The sequence below is a fragment of the Elephas maximus genome, chromosome 10 (assembly GCF_024166365.1).
Source record: "Elephas maximus indicus isolate mEleMax1 chromosome 10, mEleMax1 primary haplotype, whole genome shotgun sequence".
Classification (NCBI taxonomy): domain Eukaryota; kingdom Metazoa; phylum Chordata; class Mammalia; order Proboscidea; family Elephantidae; genus Elephas; species Elephas maximus.
Genome location: NC_064828.1, coordinates 81771310 through 81792409, shown reverse-complemented (window position 1 = coordinate 81792409; position 21100 = coordinate 81771310). Strand labels below are relative to the sequence as shown.

Sequence of the window (21100 nt, the reverse complement as noted above, 5' to 3'; positions counted from 1 at the left end):
CCAAGGGCAGATACCATATTTTATACTTCTTTTGTGTCCCCTAGTGTGCCATGAACAGGGCTATGCCATAGGGCATGCTCCAAAGCACTTCTTGTTTGGAACTGAGGTTACATCTGCATTGTCCTGCCCTTTGAATTTCTCAAAGCATCTCCACGGAGCCTATCTCATCCAATCCTCACAATAACCTTAAAAGGCAGAAAGGGCACTAGTATTATCTCCATTTCTCAGAAGAGACAACAAGGCACCCAGAAGTAGAGCAACTTGCCTACGTTCTGCCGTAATAGTGGCTGGGATACAAGGAGGGTCTTTCTGTAGACCTTGTTCTCAGCCCATCAGGGATGCAGCAGGGTTGTGCTGGCTTGGCGTGATGAAAGGGAGTGGGAGGTGCAGAGAACTGGACCAAGATGGGTTCATGGTGTGGCCCAGGACCCAGGGACTCACCTTCCCGCTGGTCATTGCGCAGGCACTTGACCTTGGGGATCCTGGTCAGGAGCAAACAATCTTCAGCTGGGGGTGGAGTTAGGGAGAAAGAAGGTAAGCTCCTTTAGATATGGGTCACTGGAACTGCCCAGGAGCTGTCCCATATCAGGGCCAGGGAAAGGGCCAGGAATGGGGGAGGCATGGAGGGCATGATCATGTCTGCTGGTCCCCACTCCCAGCCCAGACCATCTGAGGAAAGTCTGTGCCTAGAGAATTACCCTGCAGGGGGCGCCAGACAGCACCACCAACTCTGTTGCCAGCCCAGCTCTTGGAGAACTAGACTGAAGAGACAATCTTCAGTGTATAGCAGTTGTGATAATGAAGGATGTTATCAACAGTTTTTTTTTTTTTTTTTTTTAATTGTCATCTCACTGATGCCCCATCCAAAGCAACACCACCCTTTCTCCTCTTTGGGCACCAAGGAAGAAGGCTAGGGAGGGGACCTAGAAAAGACTGAGGATCTGGGCTGGGGTGCAGAGAGAGTGAGCACTCATGGTCAGTCTTGTGGTCAGTAGAACCTCAAGAGTCTTGCCCTAGGGTTCTGGGGAGATGGAGGGTAAAAAGGGGGTACAAAAAGAAAGGTGAATACTTACGATCTGAACTGAAGTCATCCACTAAAATGATCTCCTGGATCAAGTTCGCAGGAGTTCGATTCAGGACACTGGAGCAGTGGCGGAGACAGAGAGGAGCTTGGACTTAGGGGGCCACCTCCCATTCATCTCTCCCTGCACCAGCGGGGGCTCTCCTGCTACCCAGCTCAGGGGCCGGTATATTCCCACGGGCAGCTACTTGAGAACTTTCTAGGCCCTGATCAGTGGCTGAGAAGCAGTATGTTCCTCAGGCTCTTCCAGGGACCTGGCTGACCCTGCTGCCTGGACCCTCAGGCACTTGGGACTGATCCAAGATGGCAGATGGGGACTCCCTAGTTGAGTTGCAGGAGGCAGGAGCTGCAGCTGCTCCAACTGCCTGAGGCTTAACAAGCCCTACCCAGGGGCAACCTCTGGCTGGACCTAGAGTGGCCTGCCCAGAAGGTCTGATGGGTCAGAAGGAGTCCTTGTGTGGCGTAAATGGAAATCCAGGTTAGAGGTTTGAGTTCACCCAGAGGTGCCTCAGAAGAGAGGCCTGGTGATCCACTTCTGAAAAATCAGCCATTAAAGAACCTATGGAGCACAGTTCTACTCTAACATACATGGAGTCGCCATGAGTCAGAATAGACTTGATGGCAACTGTTTTTTGTTTGGTTTTTTAATGGATCATGAGGTTTGTTCTCTGGAGGTCCCCTCCAATCCTTTCTCTCTACCATCCTTCCTCTTCCCGTCCTTGGGAAAGGAAACCCAATCCCTTGAGTCCCTGGGATGCCACTGGGAACTCCTTTCCAAATCACTTCTTGATTGCAAGTGAGGTTACTTCTGCATTGTACTGCCCTTTGAATTGTCTAAGTTCATTGAGGAAACAGGGTGAGTGGAACTTAAACTTGACTATAGGGCCAAGCTTAAGAAGAGGCCAGAGGGCACCTCTCTCTGATTCACAGACAGGCACCTACTGGGCTGGCATTCACCTACCTAAGGCCTCATGTCCATTCCTGCCTCCCTCACTCCTGAACCCTGAATTTCTGCCCTCATCTTGGGGACCTAACCTTGTATCTGACTGCTGCATCCTGTTAAGGCTTGGACCTCTGGGGGTTTGACCCTGACCATTCCCTGACCCTGATTCACCAGCCCCAGCTCCTCATAAGGACGGGACTCACCCTTCCATTGCCCACTGGTCTTCACACTATCTGGCAACAGCACCCCATCTCAAGGTCCATCCCTGCCAGAGGTTCAGCAGGTTCTCCTGAGGTTTTGGGCGCAGCACCACCAAGGAACAAGGGTCCCAAGACTGTGCCTACCTCTTCACTGTGCGCAAGAGGGTGGAGCGGGCTTCATTGTGGAAGGTAATGATGACACTGGTGGCTGGCAGATCCAAGGAGTAGGACACAGATGGGCAACTGTGGAGGGAGTAGGGAGGTCAGAGGCCAGCTGTGGAGGCAGGCTCAAGGCTTTTCTTTGTCCAGGTCTGTTCCCCCCTGGACTACCCCTGTAGAGCAGAAAAGGGAGCCCAAAGCCAGGACGCAGGCCCCTTCCCCTCCCTGTCCACCTTCCACCCTGCTCAGGCCCAGCTCTCAGATGCTACCCAACCTGGAAGCTGCAGGGAAGCAGCAGTTTGGGGGACCTTTCCAGCCCCAGGGGATCTTTACCAAAGGCCTAGAGTATCTGGTGCCCCAAATCCATTCAAGTTTTAGTAGGTAGGGCTCCTCCACATGCAGGCACTGCAGAAGGCCCAGTACAGCACTGAACCAGACAGAACTTCCTGCCCTAGGGAGCGAAGGTTCTAGCAGGTCAAGGGAGACCAAATGCAGGCCCAGAGGGAAAACAGCCTTGACACTCTGGGACTTCTTCCTTCTCTTCTCCCACATTCGGACATTTGATAAGATCTGGAGAGGAACTGCCCCCACCCCCATGCCCGTATAGTCTTCCTTCTTCCTGCACAGATACAGGCAGGGGCCAGCCTCTCTCTTCCTGGGTTCCTGGTCTCCTGGAGGAGACTTAAGTGCTGCTGGAGGCCACCAAAGGCACTTCCCACCACCTGGCTCCCTCCTCTGTCAACTCTGGGCGCAGTCATTTACAGACACCATATTTTCGGCCTGTTGGCTCCCACTCTTCAAGAAAGAGGATTAAAGCAATCCATTCCTACCAGCCGTCATCCCTGTCGTTTCTGCAAATGCAGTTATCTGTGCTCCTGGGGCCGGCTGGAAGGCAGCTGCTGCGCTGGTTTTCATGGCAATCCTCTTTATTACAATTGCTCTCTGACTATTCCAGCAGTGACTATTTTTTCATTACAGCATTTATTCCACTGACAGCAGCGTAAAGCCAGCATTCCCAGGCCCACTTCCTGCCCTGCAGAGCAGATCGGGGTCAGACAGGCAAGAGTCCCACCCGCCTGGGACCCCCGTGGGAGAAATGCTGGGAGACTTTAAAATAACTCTCCCCAGCAGACGAAAGCAGAGGAGGATGGGAAAATTCACCTCCTGCCCCTTAAAACCACACTTTCCAATGCCCATCCTTGCAAGGGCATACAGATTTGGGGGCTGGAGGGGGCTGAATGGGGAGACGCCGGCAGCGGGCGCTCCTGGACCCTGCATTTCTGCCGTCACCTTGGGGATCTAACCTGAAAGCAAGACACCTCCTGGGCGCCCAGCACTGACCTCCAGGGCCCCCTGTTTTCTGTCTTTGTTCGCTAACTATCTGGTGCCCAGGAAGGAAGGAACGTGGATGGTGATGCCCATTCTCTCCCCGAAGGTGGCAAACCCACCCTTACTGGGCATCAGCCAACACCTGATCTGGATGGTGGTCATTCCAAGCTGGAGACACATGGGTGGATCAGTTCCAATGCACCCTCACTGCTCTGCTACACTTCTGCATGGAACATAGAGGAGGTCCCAAACCCAGCCTAGGTCAGCAAGGACCCTTCCCTGGAAGAGAGGATACTAAGCCAACTCTTGAAGTATGCAGGTCGGGCTGGGTGGAAGAGTGTTTGGGTAGAGGGAATGCCATGTGTAAAAACAAGGAAGGGAGGAAAGAGGAGTGTAGGATTGCTGGAACATTAAATGCGGATGGGAAAAGCCTAGGAAGGCAGACAAAGCCAGATCATAGGGGAAGGGGTGGCTTGTGCTTCAGGATAAGAAGTTTGGACTGTTCCTGTAGGTGATCGCAGGAAGAAGAAAGACTGGAGGTGATGACTCATAATCTAGATCAGAGGAAGTGACAAGATCCTGAACTAGGAAATCTTGTTGGGAGAGGGGGGTGGATTAATAACTTGCCCAAGGTAGGATACTTCCTTGATCCGCATCCCACCTCACCACGGAGCATTAAGAGCAAAAATGGGATGCATTTTTGGGAAGGGCTGAGGAGGTGAGGCAGGAGGGTGGGATGAGAGGAAGGAAAGGGATGCTAGAGGGAACAGCACACAGGAGTGGGGTGGGACCCTCTTCGCTCAGGCATCATCAGCAGGGCACCTGGAACACCTGGCTCACCCACCCCTCAGACCCCCTGCAGCCCCCTGGCAGGTCACTGTTTTCAGACTAAGGTGCTGGAGGGTTTCTTTGGCCTTTGCAGGCCTGCCTGCAGCCTGTTCAGACCTTCAGAAGATCAATAAAATAGGCAGGAAAAGCAATTGAGGGTGACGGTTTGAACGTCTCAACTAGAGCCTTCCTCGTTTCTTAAATACACGTGACTGAAAGATAGCAAGCTAAACAGTGTTGGCCCTTGTCCCCACCTTCCTTTCTCCATTGTCACAATGGAGGCCATACCTGTAATGGCGGGTATCCCGGATGGGCCTGTCAGGGCTCAGTTTGTCGCTCTCCAGTTGGTTGAAGGCGTGCTGCCTGTAGGGGTCCTCTCCAGCCTTCAGCTGCTTGGCTGCTAGGTATGCCTTTTCATCAAAACCTCTTGAGGGCGTTCCTGTCACCTAAGACATAGGTTAGCATCAGAGGGGGCCACAGGCAAGAGGACTGGCGGATAAAGTAGTTACTGTGTGGTAAAAACTTAACTATGTACCAGGCATGAGCCAACTGCTTTATCTCATTTGTACCTTACCCCAATTCTGTGAGGATGAGATCCTATTTCCCCCCTTATACAGATGAGGAAACCGAGGCTCAGGGAGGTTGAAAAAAGTGCCCAAGGTCAGGGCTGGTAAGTTGTAGGACCTAGATTCAAACCATGGTGGTTCTGACTCTAAGCCTACTCTTAGCCAACATTCTGTGCTGGATATGGAGAGGGTGACTTCTGGGGTATATCAGACCCCCAAGATGAGGGGACCATAAACCAGACTGGAAGCCACCAACAACCTGCAGATTGACCGTCTCCAGGGATGAGCTTGGGCCTTACAATGGGCTAGGCACATAGGAGGTGCTTGATTAGTAAAACACCCAGGGCTGGGACAAGCTCCTCATTACCCGTGAGGACAAGCAGGCCCTCACAGGCTAATGCCAGAGCTTGCACGCACAGACAGTGATGCATCTTCTCTGGGACTTTTGCTTGCTGCTGAAACAGTCCCCTGTCAGACCCACTGAGTCCACAGTGCAAAGTGCTGGGGAGTGATGGATGACAGCCTCCCTTCTCCTTAGCCACACTCTACCTGTGCTCCCAAAGTCCCACCATCAGAGACACTGGGGAAGGACACATCAGAGATGAATGGATGGGGGGATGGATCCTGACATCTCATTACTTGAACCAAACTGCTGGCTGGATGTTCCCCAGAGTGCCATGAAATATCACCAACTGTGAGTGCATCCCGACTCCAACCCTCCCACCCGCTGTGGGCCTGCAGAGGCAGCAGGAAGGCAGGTCTGGATTGCTCATTCACAGAACCCTTGCATGAGGACTCTGTCACAGGCCTGCTCCCCAGAGGGATGGTCCCAGGAGGGCAGCTGGACCTGCAGCAGATGTGTTGGGTGATGCTAGAGAATGTCCACTAGCAGCCCAGAGCCTCCGTGTTCTCCTGGGAGCCCAGCTCCCAACCACACTGGACAAGAATGCAGAAGGCCCCAGGGAGCTCTTTTCTCCTTAACTGCTGCCACTCTGTAATGCCTACATCCTGTCCTCAGAGCCAGTCAGAAGCTCCCTGAGGTCAGAGCCAGGGAGGGAGATCTCGAGTCCCTGGATTAGCCCCATGCTAGACACAGGTGCTCGGGTATGTCTGTTGTGGATGATGACAACTACTGGGCTGCTGCTCTAATGTTCTGAGTCAGTGCCAGGGCTGAGCAGATGGGGCAGAGCCCCCAGTGGGCTTAAAATCCACTGCAGGAAAGACAGGAGGAGGGAAAGAAAGAGAGAGGGAGGGAGCGAGAGGGAGAATATTCTGGCTTGAACCCTGGATTTCTAGAAGGGCCTGGGCTGTCCAACTTTGAGAATGAGAACAAAAGAGACACAGATCCTTTGTGTCCAGGAAAAGGGTGGATGTTAACTCTGCACCCCACCTTCCTTCTACCTGGAGGTGTCAAGTCGGGAAAAAATGGAAAGTAGCCTCCGATTGATGGCTACATAGCTAAAATAGACAAAAACTGCAGAGGGATGATTGCTTTGAAGCTCCCAAAGGGACAGTATTTCACTTAATTATCCTACAAGTCAACTGTGGGAAATAACCATGTTTATTTATTTAGGACTTGTGACCACTCTGTGGGCTTCAGGAAACCTTGGAGGAATCATCCCATACTCACCTCATCACCCAATAAACATTTATTGAGAACCAACCATGCACTAGGCACCAGGGCACCCATTCTGTGAGTTGTAAGAATCGCCTGAGCATTCATACATTTGTTTATGAGCGCCCGAATTTACTCATTCACTCCATTCACTCATTCATTCAACAAAGCTCCGCTGAAGCACCTCCTGTGTGCTGGGAAGTAGAAGGAATGTTTACAAGACTGTTTCCCCCGTTTCTAGCCTGCTGTCTTTCTGTACTTCATTCAAAGCTCCCTCAGGGCCACAGAAAATGTTCCAGAAGAGTGTCTGCTCAGCCAAAGTTACCTAGAGAAGTTTCTCCCAAGACCTCAGAACTGAATAAGACATTCTCAAAGATGCTGTCAGGAAAAGTCTGCTGCTCCTTCCCATTGACCCATAGCCTCTGAGTGGTCCAACCTACCTTCAAGGTGGTACCAGGGTGTGGGGTTAGGCTCTTCACCTGTGAGACTTCTGAAGATGGGTGCCATGGAAATACCAGAAACCACTTCCTCCCAGAGGTTTTAACTCCTTCTTCATGTTGACCAAACAGTCCTTGGGATTTGGAGCCGAAACATTAGTTGGCCCTCAGTCAGTCTGGGGAGGAGATACTGAAGAAGGATACGATGTAGCTAACAGTAATTCTATGACCTAAGTAGCTCCAGGGATTTCGAGGTCCTGGTGGCACAGTGATTAAAAGCTTAGCTGCTAACCAAAAAGGTCGGCAGTTCAAATCCACCAGCTGCTCCTTGGAAACCCTATGGGGCAGTTCTAGTCTGTCCTATAGGGTTGCTATGAGTCAGAATTGGCTCGAAGGCAGTGGATGTTTTGGGTTTCCTATTCAGTCCCTCCCTGGCCTCACCCAGTCACCACCCAGAGCCATTCTACCTCTGATATCCAAGCCCCAGTTCACTCATCCAGGCCACATCACATTTCCTTCCAGCTTTCAAACCCTCCTTTTCCCTTCAGCTTTGTTTTTCGATCTTGAGACTCTCAGGCCTTTGAATGTTCCATAAGCGTCTCAAACTTATCACCTCAAACTTAACTCCTCATTTCCCTCCCAAAGCAGCTGCTTCTCCTGTGCTCCCTGTTGCAGAGACAGGCACATCCATTCTCCTGGCCATCCAAGACACAAATTCGGAGGTCATCCTTGACGCCTTCCTCCATGCTCCACAGCCTGACTGTGTGCTGTGTGCACACATAACTGGTGTCCTATAGGCAGACCACTAGAATTAAATTAACAAATGTTGTTGTTAGGTGCCGTCGAGTCAGTTCTGACTCATAGCGACCCTATGCACAACAGAGCGAAACACTGCCCGGTCCTGCGCCATCCTTACAATCGTTGTTATGCTTGAGCTCATTGTTGCAGCCACTGTGTCAATCCACCTTGTTGAGGGTCTTCCTCTTTTCCGCTGACCCTGTACTCTGCCAAGCATGATGTCCTTCGCCAGGGACTGATCCCTCCTGACAACATGTCCAAAGTATGTAAGATGCAGTCTCGCCACCCTTGCTTCTAAGGAGCATTCTGGTTGTACTTCTTCCAAGACAGATCTGTTCGTTCTTTTGGCAGTCCATGGTATATTCAATATTCTTCTCCAACACCACAATTCAAAGGCGTAAACTCTTCTTTGGTCTTCCTTATTCATCGTCCAGCTTTCACATGCATATGATGCGATTGAAAATACCATGGCTTGGGTCAGGTGCACCTTAGTCTTCAGGGTGACATCTTTGCTCTTCAACACTTTGAAGAGGTCCTTTGCAGCAGATTTTCCCAATGCAATGTGTCTTTTGATTTCTTGACTGCTGCTTCCATGGCTGTTGATTGTGGATCTAAGTAAAATGAAATCCTTGACTACTTCAATCTTTTCTCTGTTTATCATGATGTTGCTCATTGGTCCAGTTGTGAGGATTTTTGTTTTCTTTATGTTGAGGTGTAATCCAAACTGAAGGCTGTGGTCTTTGATCTTCATTAGTAAGTGCTTGAAGTCCTCTTCACTTTCAGCAAGCAAGGCTGTGCCATCTGCATAACGCAGGCTGTTAATGAGTCTTCCTCCAATCTTGATGCCCCGTTCTTCTTCATATAGTCGAGCTTCTCGTATTGTTTGTTCAGCATACAGATTAAATAGGTATGGTGAAAGAATACAACCCTGACACACACCTTTCCTGACTTTAAACCAATCGGTATCCCATTGTTCTGTCCGAACAACTGCCTCTTGATCTATGTACAGGTTCCTCATGAGCACAATTAAGTGTTCTGGAATTCCCGTTCTTTGCAGTGTTATCCATAGTTTGTTATGATCCACACAGTCAAATGCCTTTGCACAATCAATAAAACACAGGCAAACATCCTTCTGGTATTCTCTGCTTTCAGCCAAGATCCATCTGACATGAGCAATGATATCCCTGGGTCCACGTCCTCTTCTGAATCCGGCCTGAATTTCTGGCAGTTCCCTGTGGATATACTGCTGCAGCCGTTTTTGAATGATCTTCAGCAGAATTTTGCTTGAGTGTCTTGCCCCCACGTGTCTGTCAGTTTGCCGTACTGTGGGGGCTTGTGTGTTGCTGTGATGCTGGAAGCTATGCCACTGGTATTCAGATACTAGCAGGGTCGCAATGGAGGACAGGTTTCAGCTGAGCTTCCAGACTAAGACAGACTAGGAAGAAGGACCCGGCAGTCTACTTCTGAAAACGATTAGCCAGTGAAAACCTTATGAATAGCAGCAGAACATTGTCTGATATAATGCTGGAAGATGAGTCCCCCAGGTTGGAAGGCACTCAAAAGATGACTGGGGAAGAGCTGCCTCCTCAAAGTAGAGTTGAACTTGATGATGTGGATGGAGTAAAGCTTTCGGGACCTTCATTTTCTGATGTGGCACAACTCAAAATGAGAAGAAACAGCTGCAAACATCCATTAATAATCGGAACCTGGAATGTAGGAAGTATGAATCTAGGAAAATTGGAAATCGTCAAAAATGAAATGGAACACATAAACATCGATATCCTAGGCATTAGTGAGCTGAAATGGACTGGTATTGGCCATTTTTGAATCAGACAATCATAAAGTCTACTATGCTGGGAATGACAGCTCAGAGAGGAATGGTGTTGCATTCATCGTGAAAAAGAACGTTTCAAGATCTATCCTGAGGTACAACACTGTCAGTGATAGGATAGTATCCATACGCCTACAAGGAAGACCAGTTAATACGACTATTATTCAAATTTACCCACCAACCACTAGGGCCAAAGATGAAGAAATAGAAGATTTTTATCAGCTGCTGCAGTCTGTAACTAATCGAACATGCAATCAAGATGCATTGATAATTACTGGCGATTGGAATGCAAAAGTTGGAAACAAAGAAGAAGGATCAGTAGTTGGAAAACATGGCCTTGGTGACAGAAACAATACCAGAGATCGAATGATAGAATTTTGCAAGACCAACGACATCTTCATTGCAAATATCTTCTTTCACCAACATAAACAGCGACTACACATGGACCTCACCAGATGAACACACAGAAATCAAATTGACTACATCTGTGGAAAGAGACGATGGAAAAGCTCAATATCATCAGTCAGAACAAGGCCAAGGGCCAACTGTGAAACAGACCATCAATTGCTCATATGCAAGTTCAAGCTGAAACTGAAGAAAATCAGAGCAAGTCCACAAGAGCCAAAATATGACTTTGAGTATATCCCACCTGAATTTAGAGACCATCTCAAGAATAGATTTGATGCATTGAACACTAGTAACGGAAGACCGGATCAGTTGTGGAATGACATCAAGGACATCAACCATGAAGAAAGCAAGAGGTCACTGAAAAGGCAGGAAAGAAAGAAAAGACCAAGGTGGATGTCAGAGGAGACTCTGAAACTTGCTCTTGAGCATCGAGCAGCTAAAGCAAAAGGAAGAATTGCTGAAGTAAAAGAACTGAACAAAAGATTTCAAAGGGCCTCTCGAGAAGACAAAATAAAGTATTATAATGACATGTGCAAAGACCTGGAGATGGAAAACCAAAAGGGAAGAACATGCTTGGCGTTTCTCAAGCTGAAAGAACTGAAGAAAAAATTCAAGCCTCGAGTTGCAATAGTAAAGGATTCCATGGGGAAAATATTAAATGATGCAGGAAGCATCAAAAGAAGATGGAAGGAATACACGGAGTCATTATACCAAAAAGAATTAGTCAATATTCAACCATTTCAAGAGGTGGCATATGATCAGGAACGGATGGTACTGAAGGAAGAAGTCCAAGCTGCTCTGAAGGCATTGGTGAAAAACAAGGCTCCAGGAATTGATGGACTATCAATTGAGATGTTTCAACAAACAGATGCAGCGCTGGAGGTGCTCACTCGTCTATGCGAAGAAATATGGAAGACAGCTGCCTGGCCAACTGATTGGAAGAGATCCCTATTTATGTCTATTCCCAAGAAAGGTGATCCAACCAAATGTGGAAATTATAGAACAATATCATTAATATCACACGCAAGCAAAACTCTGCTGAAGATCAATCAACAAATACTTATTGAAAATCTACTGAGTGCCAGGTACTGGGCAATACAAAAATAAACAAAAAGCAGTATGCCCACCAGAAAAGGAATCTAGGAATCTGGCTCATTTCCTCCCCCATCCCACCCCAGGCATGGCCACGGAGGACCATGGAGAAGAAAGCATCCCTCCAACCTGAGAGCACAGGCAGCTGGGCGGACAGACCATGGACCCCCACTCACCCCAGCCCCAGCTAAGGCCAGAGTCCTGGCTTCTCTTGGCCAGGAGATGTTGCATGCACCCTGGACTGGTGGCCACCAAATGCTGTTTCCCTCCTCCCCTCCTCTAGAGGGGAACTGTATTGCTGTGACCCTGTTTTCCCATCAACATTGCTTACTAAGCATGTCGGTGGGGCATAAATGCATTTTTTGGCTTCAGGCTCTAGGAGCATGAGGAGCTATATCTGGACCAGCCTGAGAGGCTGGAGATCCTGGGCTTGGAGCCACACACAGCCACTGGACAGGACTTGGTGTCACTGCCCTTTCTGGAAGGGGTGAGGGCACTGTGGGTGGCTTGTGGAATTCTTACCTTATGCTAGGCTGGGACACGTATTTCATTTTACTTGGATCCACAATCAACAACCATGGAAGCAGTGGTCAAGAAACCAAATGATGTATTGCATTGGGCAAATTTGCTGCAAAAGACACCTTTAAGGTGTTCAGAAGCAAAGATGTCACTTTGAGGACTAACGTTTACCTGACCCACCCCATGGTATTTTCAGTCACCTCATATGCATGGGAAAGCTGGACAATGAATCAGGAAGACTGAAAAAGAATTGATGCCTTTGAATTACGGTCTTGGGGAAGAATCTAACCATGGACTGCCAGAAGAATGAACAAATCTGTCTTGGAAGAAGTACAGTGAGAATGCTCCTTATAAGCGAGGACGGTGAGACCTTGTCTTACGTACTTGTTATTAGGAGGGACCAGTCCCTGGAGAAGGATGTTATGCTTGGTAAAGCAGAGGGTCAAAAAAAGAGGAAGACCCTCAATGAAATGGATTGGCACAGTGCTGCAACAATGGGCTCAAACATAGCAACGATTGTGAGGATGGTGCAGGACTGGGCAATGTACCGTTCTATTGCACATAGGGTTGCTATGAGTCAGAATTGACTTAATGGCACCTAACAACAACAGGGGCACATATCACACAGCTATGAAATCTGTGCTTTACTTCTTTCTTTTCCACTGGATGGTGAGAGCCCCATCTTTGAGCTCCCAGCACCTGGCATACAGTAGATACTCAATAGATGTTTGCTGAATGAATGAATGGAAACCTATATATTGTCTCTGCTCTCAAGTTACTTATCATCACTTGGGGAGGGAACAACAGCAAGCAAGCAGGAGCCTCTGACACATCACATGACCTTCCATGGCATTCTCTCTCCCTCAGGGTACAAGCCCCACACTCACGAGTGGCCCATGGGCCATGGATGAGCTGGTGCTCTGCCACCTCGCTGAACTCAGCTTCCACTGTTTCCTCCTCACTCTCTCTGTTCCAGCCACACTGGACTCTGCTGTTCCTTGAACCTGCCAGGCACCCTCCCTCTCAGGGCTCTTTGCTCCTTCTGTTCCTCCTGCCTGCAAGGCTCTTCTCCGCCTCTACCCCCCATTGTTTCTAGGTGACTCCCTCTCTTACCTCCTATAGGGCTTTGCTCAAACACCCTACATAAAAATGGAATCCCAACCCACCCTTGTATTCCCTACCCCCCTGCCCTGCTTTATTTTTCCTTATAGCACTTACCGTCTGATATTCCACTTTACTTATTTATTCAATCTTTTTGTGTGCTTTTCTCTCACAAGGGTATAAACTTCATAATGGCAGGGTTTGTCTATTTTATTTAATGTTGGGTACCAAAGCCTAGAACAGTGCCTAGGTGGTAGTAGGCACTCACAAAAAGTTATTAATGAATAAATGAGTGATGAGTAATCATGACCTCAAGCATCTGTCTCTTCCCATCCCCATCCCCGCTTGGCCAAACACAACACTTGAAAGTGAGGTGGACCAAGGTGACGGGTAGTTCTGCCTGGCTTAGGGATCTTCTTCTCCACTCTCATGTTCCTGGCAGGGCTTTTAATCACTGCCCCCTACGACAGGGGTGGGCACAAGAGCCAGACAAGGCCAATCTTATCACTGCGCCCCCAGACACAGTGAATGGTTCAGGAATGGTCATTTGACTGGTCTGAGCCAATCAGACTCTTCCCTGAGACTTGTCTATAAGATGAGCTCTTTTCATCAGCACTGCTAAGCTTGGGAGTTCTTGCCCATCACATGGAGAAATCTTGTCTGAAAAACGAAACCAAGAACAAACAGAGTCCAAAGACAGAACAAGAGAAAGAGCTCTAATGCTGTTTGGGTCCCTTGAACCAGTCACATTGATCCAAATTCTCCTTGGGTTCCTTTCTTTTCTTTTTTTCTTTCTTTCTCTCTCTCTCTCTCCCCATCATCCCCTCTCCCCCCCCCTTCCTTTCTTCCTTTCCTTAAACTAGTTTCAGTTGTGTGTCCTTTACAAATAACCAAAAGTGTGGAGATGTCAGTCCTTTCAAAGAATAGAAAACCATTCTCCAAAGGTAAAAATCAAACAAAAACAATAGCCACTGATGGCAATGACACAGTGTAGGTGGCCACCAGCCATTCCAAGATATCAGGCTGGCCTCTGGCATTTAGCACAACTGGCTTGAGCCCAGAGCTGGGTGGGGCATTCCATCCTTCTCCAGTAGGCAGGGCTGTGCTCAGGGTTGGGGAGTGGGGGTGTGTTCCAGCTGGCTCTAAGAAACCATGTCATGGTGAGGCACAAGGGTTGGGGAGATGATGAGTGATAGCCCAAGGAGCCTCCCATATCTCTCCAGCAGAGAGCTTGGCTGACTTTTAGGCAGCCACCTCCCTCCCTAGTCTTTGCCCTTTTAGGGAGTGCCAAATCTAGCACTCCCATGTGCAATAAGATCAGTCACATCTGAAATTGGTTAAGCTGAAATAGTAGTGATTTTGCTCTATAAAACGGGAAGAATTACTTCTTATCTTGGAGAGTTTTCTTTTCAGTCCATCACTTCTACTAAACTTTGAAACTTGCCTGGCTAGCTTCAGTTTTTTTTTTTTTTTTTTTTTCCCAGCTAGATTTGCTTATTGCTTCTCTGGCTGCTAAATTTAGGAAACAAACAGCAAAGGGGAAGGTTTAAAATAAGAAAAAAAAATATTTCCCATGTCATTTTTGTAAAAAACAGTGCAACCCAAATCCCCAAGCCTTGTAAACTTTCTTCTAAAGCATACACATACCCCTAATTTTAGATTTAAACAACTCAAACTCCTTTTAAGTAGCTGCTGCCCAATTTCCTTTTACTGCCAGTAAAACAGGTACCTGCTGGGTTGGCCTTTCACTAAATTTCAATGAAATTGCAAATAAAAAGTCTCTAGAGGGCACTGGGTTTGTTTTTTTTGGTTAGTCTTATTTTATGGATGGCTCCTGACTTTTTTTTTTTTTTTTCTGTGACTGCTATAAACCAAAAACACCTGGAGAACAAAATGTGATTCCCAATCACTGCCCACTCCCCTGGGGACAAAATCTCATCAGATGCCACGTCGCAAGTTGAAAGGCTGCCATTCATTCTGAGGACCGATAAACGAAGCCGTGATTCAACATCTCTAAGCACAAGGCTCAGGTTCTGCCCCTCCCAAATGAAAAGGCAGGTTCCCTGAGGCCCTCTGGAGACCTGCTCACTTCTGCCTCAGGAAAGAGTCACCCCCACTTGGCCTGCCAATGCTCCTATCCAACCAGGCAAGATGCTAGGGATGGCACAGGGCTAGGAACTTCAGGCTAGGTACAAGGGAACCTCACCTAGGGTATGAAGGCTCCCTGAGGGGCCTGCCCCAGAAATGCCCCCATATTCCACTTCACATTGACTCAAAAGTGAGTCTTAGAATGGTTGCCAGGCTGGGCTTTGAAATCTGATGGCCCTGGGGTAGGATGCCAGGCTTTACTGGTCTGTGGTTTGGGGAAGTCATTTGTCCTTTCTGAACATGTTTCTTCATCTGGAAAATAGGGATTATTGAGAGGATTAAAGAAAATAATACAGATATCACACTTAGCACAGAGCCTGGCACCTAAATGGTATTTATGAATTATTATTACTTCGCCTGCCTTTTTTTTTTTTTTTTACCAATGGTTCTCAACCTTAGAATCACCTGGGAAGATTTAAAAAATTCCAACTCCCAGGCTATGCTCCAGACCAATAAAACCAGGCTATCTAGAGGTGGGACCCAAGCCTAAGGGGTCTCATAGCTCTCCAGGTGGCTCCAGTGTGCAACCAAGTTCGGGTGCCACTGTTTTATAGAAACACCTGATGATGAGGGGCGGGCTGGCAAAGTTGTAGAACCTTAGAACTAGGAAGAGCCTTAAAGGCCGCCTCCCTGATCACTCTTTCCAAGAAGTCTGCATTTTGGGCCTCTATATGTACTGATGGAAACCCTGGTGGCGTAGTGGTTAAGGGCTACGGCTGCTAACCAAGAGGTTGGCAGTTTGAATCCACCAGGCGCTCCTTGGAAACCTTATGGGCAGTTCTACTCTGTTCTATAGGTCACTAAAAGTCAGAATTGACAGCAACGGGATCAATGCACATATGTACTGACCAGGAGCTTCACCATCAGCAGAGATAACCACAACTCACCTACAGTCTCCACTTCCTTGAGAAAAGTCACCACCTTGCAACACCTCTCCCCCGCAGGCTCTACAGTTCAACTATTTAAGGAACACAGGGTGGGGCTATCTGGGAAGCCCACCTAGGGCCTCCAGGTGGATTTCCCACCACGTTCTGCTAGGACTCCTCCAGGGGGGCGCAGATGACTGCACAACTTTATGATACCAGTGAATGCCGTGACTTCTAGTGGCTTCACCAAGGGAAAGGGGAGCCCACTGCCCATTCCCTTAGGGCTCTGAGCCAACCAGGGTCCTCTACTCAAGGCTGGGATGGGGAATCAGGCCCACTGTTCCAGTCTCTGCTGGATCCAGAAGGGTTCCAAGTCCTGTCAGGTTCCCCAGTCTCGCCTGGCCCAGAGGCCCTCTGCATCTGGTGCCTCTGGGTAAATTCTGAGGGTGATCCCTGCTAGCTCAGTTTCCACCTGCTTATCAGTTTATCCAGCTTGGGTATGGCATTCTTGGGTCTTCGAAGGGTAGCAGAACCCTGCTCTCCCCTCCCAGCCACAGCTGCTGCAGCCCAGGGTATGAGGGGAGATTAGGCCTCTTCTGCAGTAATAAGCCAATGCTCACAGCTCACTGAGGGGTCTACCATGTACTGGATGCTGTGCTGGGTGCATATTTCTATCTCCAAATACTCCTACAAAGTAGGTGCTGCTTTTCATTGCATTTTCACGGGTTCTTCGATTCTGCCTCATGACGACCCCATGTGTTAGGAGTAGAACCGTGCACCACAGGATTCTCATGGCTACAATTTTTGAAAGCAGATTGCCAGGCCTTTCTTCTGAGGTGCCTCTGGGTGGGTTCAAATCACCAACCTTTCAGTTAGTAGTCAAGTGCTTAACGGTTTGAGCCACCCAGACTCTCAAAAGGTGCTCTTCTTACTCTTACTTTACAGAGGTGGAAACTGAGGCACAGAGAGGTAAAGTAGCATGCCCAAGGTCACATGGTTGCCTAGTAGCTAGGCTGGAGATGGAATGGTGGCTGTCTGGCTGCAGAGCATGAGCACAAAGCTTTCTCTGCATGTCTTCAGACTACTCTTGGGCCCAGATGTGGTTGGCACCCGCCTCCAATTCTGAGTCCCTTAACTCCAGAACAAAGCAGCTAGCCTCTGGTGCCCAGCACACAAACAAGCTCTGACAAGTGCAGGCTGGGAGGCCGCCTCCCTCCTTGGCTCAAGGATCAGAGTATCAGCTCGTGGCTCAGATGGGGAGTTGCCCAATGCTGTCATCTCTTGGCCTGTACACGGACTTGGAAACACTTTTTCCGCTTGTGGCTCAAAAGAACATGGAAGAAAGGCAAAGCACAAGAGTTTGTGTTACTCAGACCGAAACAGCACATAACCAGATTTCCCTGGATCTGCAGGAGCCTCCTCAGTCTTCCCAGCCAGGGAATCAGGGCCTGATGACCTTCAGTTACAGTCATATCAAAGGGTTGTTGTTGTAACTGCCTGCTTTCAAGTCAACTCCTGATTCACGGCAAATCCATGCACAACGGAATGAAATGCTGCCGAAACTGTGCCATCCCCATGACTGACTGAGGATCAGACCATTGCAATCTATAAGGTTTTCACCGGCAGATTTTTCCAAAGTAGATTGCAAGACCTTTCTTCCTAGTCCGTTTTATCTCCAAGCTCCGCTAAAACATGTTCAGCATCGTAACAACATGCAAGCATAACAACTGACAGACAGGTGGTAGTTGGCTGTGCATGAGATGCATTGGCTGAGAGGCAAACCTAGGTCTTCCACATGGAAGGTGAGAATTCTACCACTGAACTACCATCCCTCCTCCTCCCCATCAAAGGGATGACAAGGCCAATTCCTGCTAAGGCTCTTGTCTGCAGAGTTGTACCTGTCCGCAAACAGCCTCGCCACACTCTGTAGCTGCGAGAAAGGTGGTGAGCAAAAAGAACTGCTGAGAGGCCTCACCGTCCTCAACACACACAACACCAGCCAACATTCAGTGCAGGTCATCACCTGTTCTGCTGTAGCCATGCAAGTGTAATATATCAGTGTCTGCACACAGGGGCAAATTACCCAATAAGCAAAGTAAGCACAGGCATACTTGTGCTTAACTTACTAATCTGTAATGAACAATTTCACATGGGTTTCACTTTGATGTGGTGTGGTGAAACCCATGTGAAACTGTTCACTACAGATTAGTAAGTAAGCACAAGTAAGCCCGTATTTACCTTGCTTATTGGATAATCTGCCCCTGTCTGGATATTATCACTGCACTTCAAGTGCTGCACATTCAGAATCTATTGAATTGAAACCTGTCAGATATTAACTAGAAAAAGTGAAAGCAACAATGGGTCCAGGTAACACATAGAACACATACAAAGTGACTGTTGGAAGGGTGGCAATGGCTTCCTGCCTTACCAACAGAGATCAGGACTAGTAGAGCCATGATCAAATTCATCCCATTAGAACCCAGAAAGGTCCCGATCTTGGCTGGTCAACTGGATTTATAACACCTTTCAGAACAAAGAGTCCAATTAGAGTAGTGGCTAATGTGGTACATTGTCTTAGTCATCTAGTGCTTCTATAACAGAAGTACCACAAGTGGATGGCTTTAACAAAGGGAAATTTATTTCTTCACAGTAAAGTAGGCTAAAAGTCCAAATTTAGGGTCTCAGCTCCAGGGGAAGCCTTTATCCCTCTGCTGGTCTTCTCATCAATCTTCCCCCGGACTAGGAGCCTCTCCACACAGGGACCCTGGGTCTAAAGGATGCACCCTGCTCCTGGCACTGCTTTCTTGGTAGTATGAGGTCCCCCCTCTCTGCTCGCTTCCCTTTCCTTTTCATCTCTTGAGAGATAAAAGGTGGTGCAGGCCACACCCCAGAGAAACTCCCTTTACATTGAATCAGGGATGTGACCTGGGTGAGGGTGTTACAATCCCACCCGAATCCTCTTTAACATAAAATTACAATCACAAAATGGAGGACAACCACACAATACTGGGAATCATGGCCTAACCAAGTTGACACATATTTTGGGGGGACACAATTCAATTCATGACATACATTATTGGCATGGTAGGTCAAATTTGGAAGTACACAATCTAAGGCTCATAACTAAAAAACAATTAGGTTATACCCAGTGCTGTCGAGTCGATTCCGACTCATAGCGACCCTTAGGTTATAGCTGTCACAAAAATGTCCACCAACAGGACAGAGCAAGAATGACAAAGGCAGACTTTTTGAACCAGCTGAAGCAAAAAGATAAATCAACAGGGAAGGGGGACTTGGGAAAAATTAGCTTGCCTCATGTGCGACTGTCTTCTAGGGCCACCACTAGGGCAGGTACAACTTCTTCTCTCAACAGGGACATGCCCCTGGGCTGGCAGCTCCCCCCGCCACACCCGCTCCCGCAGTTCAGCATTTTATCTAGGTACAAAATACAGGGTGACCATAAAATCCGGAAACACGGATAATATTAGTATTCTTCTAATAGATAAAAAAACAGCTGAGCGAAATTAGTCAGAGGCAAAAGGACAAATATTGTATAAGACCACTATTATAAGATCTTGAGAAATAGTATAAACTGAGAAGAACACATACTTTTGTGGTTACGAAGGGGGGAGGGAGGGAGAGGGTTTTTTATTGATTAATCAGTAGATAAGAACTGCTTTGGGTGAAGGGAAAGACAACACTCAATACATGGAAGGTCAGCTCAATTGGACTGGACCAAAAGCAAAGAAGTTTCCGGGATAAAATGAATGCTTCAAAGGTCAGCGGAGCAGGGGCGGGGGTCTGGGGAACATGGTTTGAGGGGACTTCTAAGTCAATTGGCAAAATAATTCTATTATGAAAACATTCTGCATCCCACTTGGAAATGTGGCGTCTGGGGTCTTAAATGCTAACAAGGGGCCATCTAAGATGCATCAATTGGTCTCAACCCACCTGGAGCAAAGGAAAATGAAGAACACCAAGGTCACACGACAACTAAGAGCCCAAGAGACAGAAAGGGCCACATGAACCAGAGACCTACATCATCCTGAGACCAGAAGAACTAGTTGGTGCCCGGCCACAATCGATGACTGCCCTGACAGGGAGCACAACAGAGAACTCCTGAGGGAACAGGAGATCAGTGGGATGCAGACCCCAAATTCTCATAAAAAGACCATACTTAATGGTCTGAGTGAGACTAGAGGAATCCCGGCGGCCATGCTCCCCAGACCTTCTGTCGGCACAGGACAGGAACCATGCCCGAAGACAACTCATCAGACATGAAAGGGACTGGTCAGCGGGTGGGAGAGAGATGCTGATGAAGAGTGAGCTAATTATATCAGGTGGACACTTGAGAGTGTGTTGGCAACTCTTGTCTGGAGGGGGGATGGGAGGATAGAGAGAGAGGGAAGCTGGCAAAATTGTCACGAAAGGAGAGACTGAAAGGACTGACTCAATAGGGGGAGAGCAAGTGGGAGTATGCAGTAAGATGTATGTAAATTTATATGTGACAGACTGATTGGATTTGTAAACGTTCACTTGAAGCTTAATAAAAGTTAATTAAAAAAAAAAAAAAAAACAAACTCATAGCTGTCAAGTTGATTCCAACTCATGGTGACCCCATGTGTTACAGGTTGGAACTGCTCTTGGCTGTAATGTTTACGGAAGCAGGTCATCAGGCCTTTCTTCTGAGGTGCTGCAGGGTGGGTTTGAACTGCCGACCCTTAGGTTAGTGAACCCTTAGGACTTAGGGACCTATTTGACACATACCAAACCAAAAGCCAAACTCAATGCCGCAGAGTCAATTCCAACTCATAGCGGCCCTGTTAGGGCAGAACAGAACTGCCCCATAGGGTTTCCAAGGCTGTAAATCTTTACAGAAGCAGACTGCCACATCTTTCTCCCGTGGAGCAGCTGGTGGGTTCAAACCACCAACATTTTGGTTAGCAGCTGAGCACTTAACCACTGCTCCACCAAACCAAAAAACCATACCCTTTGCCATGGAGTTGATTCCAACTCATAGTGACCCTATAGGGCAGAACAGAACTGCCCCGTAGGGTTTCCAAGGAGTGGCTGGTGGATTCGAACTGTGCCTTTTGGTTAGCAGCCAAGCACCTACCTACCCATTGCTCCACTAGAGCTCGTTATTTAACAGACAGAACTCCCTTTACTTTTTCAGGGC

General features: G+C 48.1%; 1 protein-coding gene across 1 annotated transcript in view; it reads right to left on the bottom strand.

Annotated features, from left to right (window-relative positions):
* The window catches only part of GALNT16 (polypeptide N-acetylgalactosaminyltransferase 16), a 112537-nt gene that overhangs the window by 34244 nt on the left and 57193 nt on the right, over positions 1–21100 (bottom strand). The window contains exons 2-5 of the mRNA XM_049898992.1: positions 4829–4986; positions 2369–2467; positions 1074–1141; positions 442–507 (exon numbers count right to left, since the gene is read on the bottom strand). Of these exons, the coding sequence (XP_049754949.1) occupies positions 442–507; positions 1074–1141; positions 2369–2467; positions 4829–4986 (391 nt within the window). The remainder of the gene's footprint in view (positions 1–441; positions 508–1073; positions 1142–2368; positions 2468–4828; positions 4987–21100) is intronic.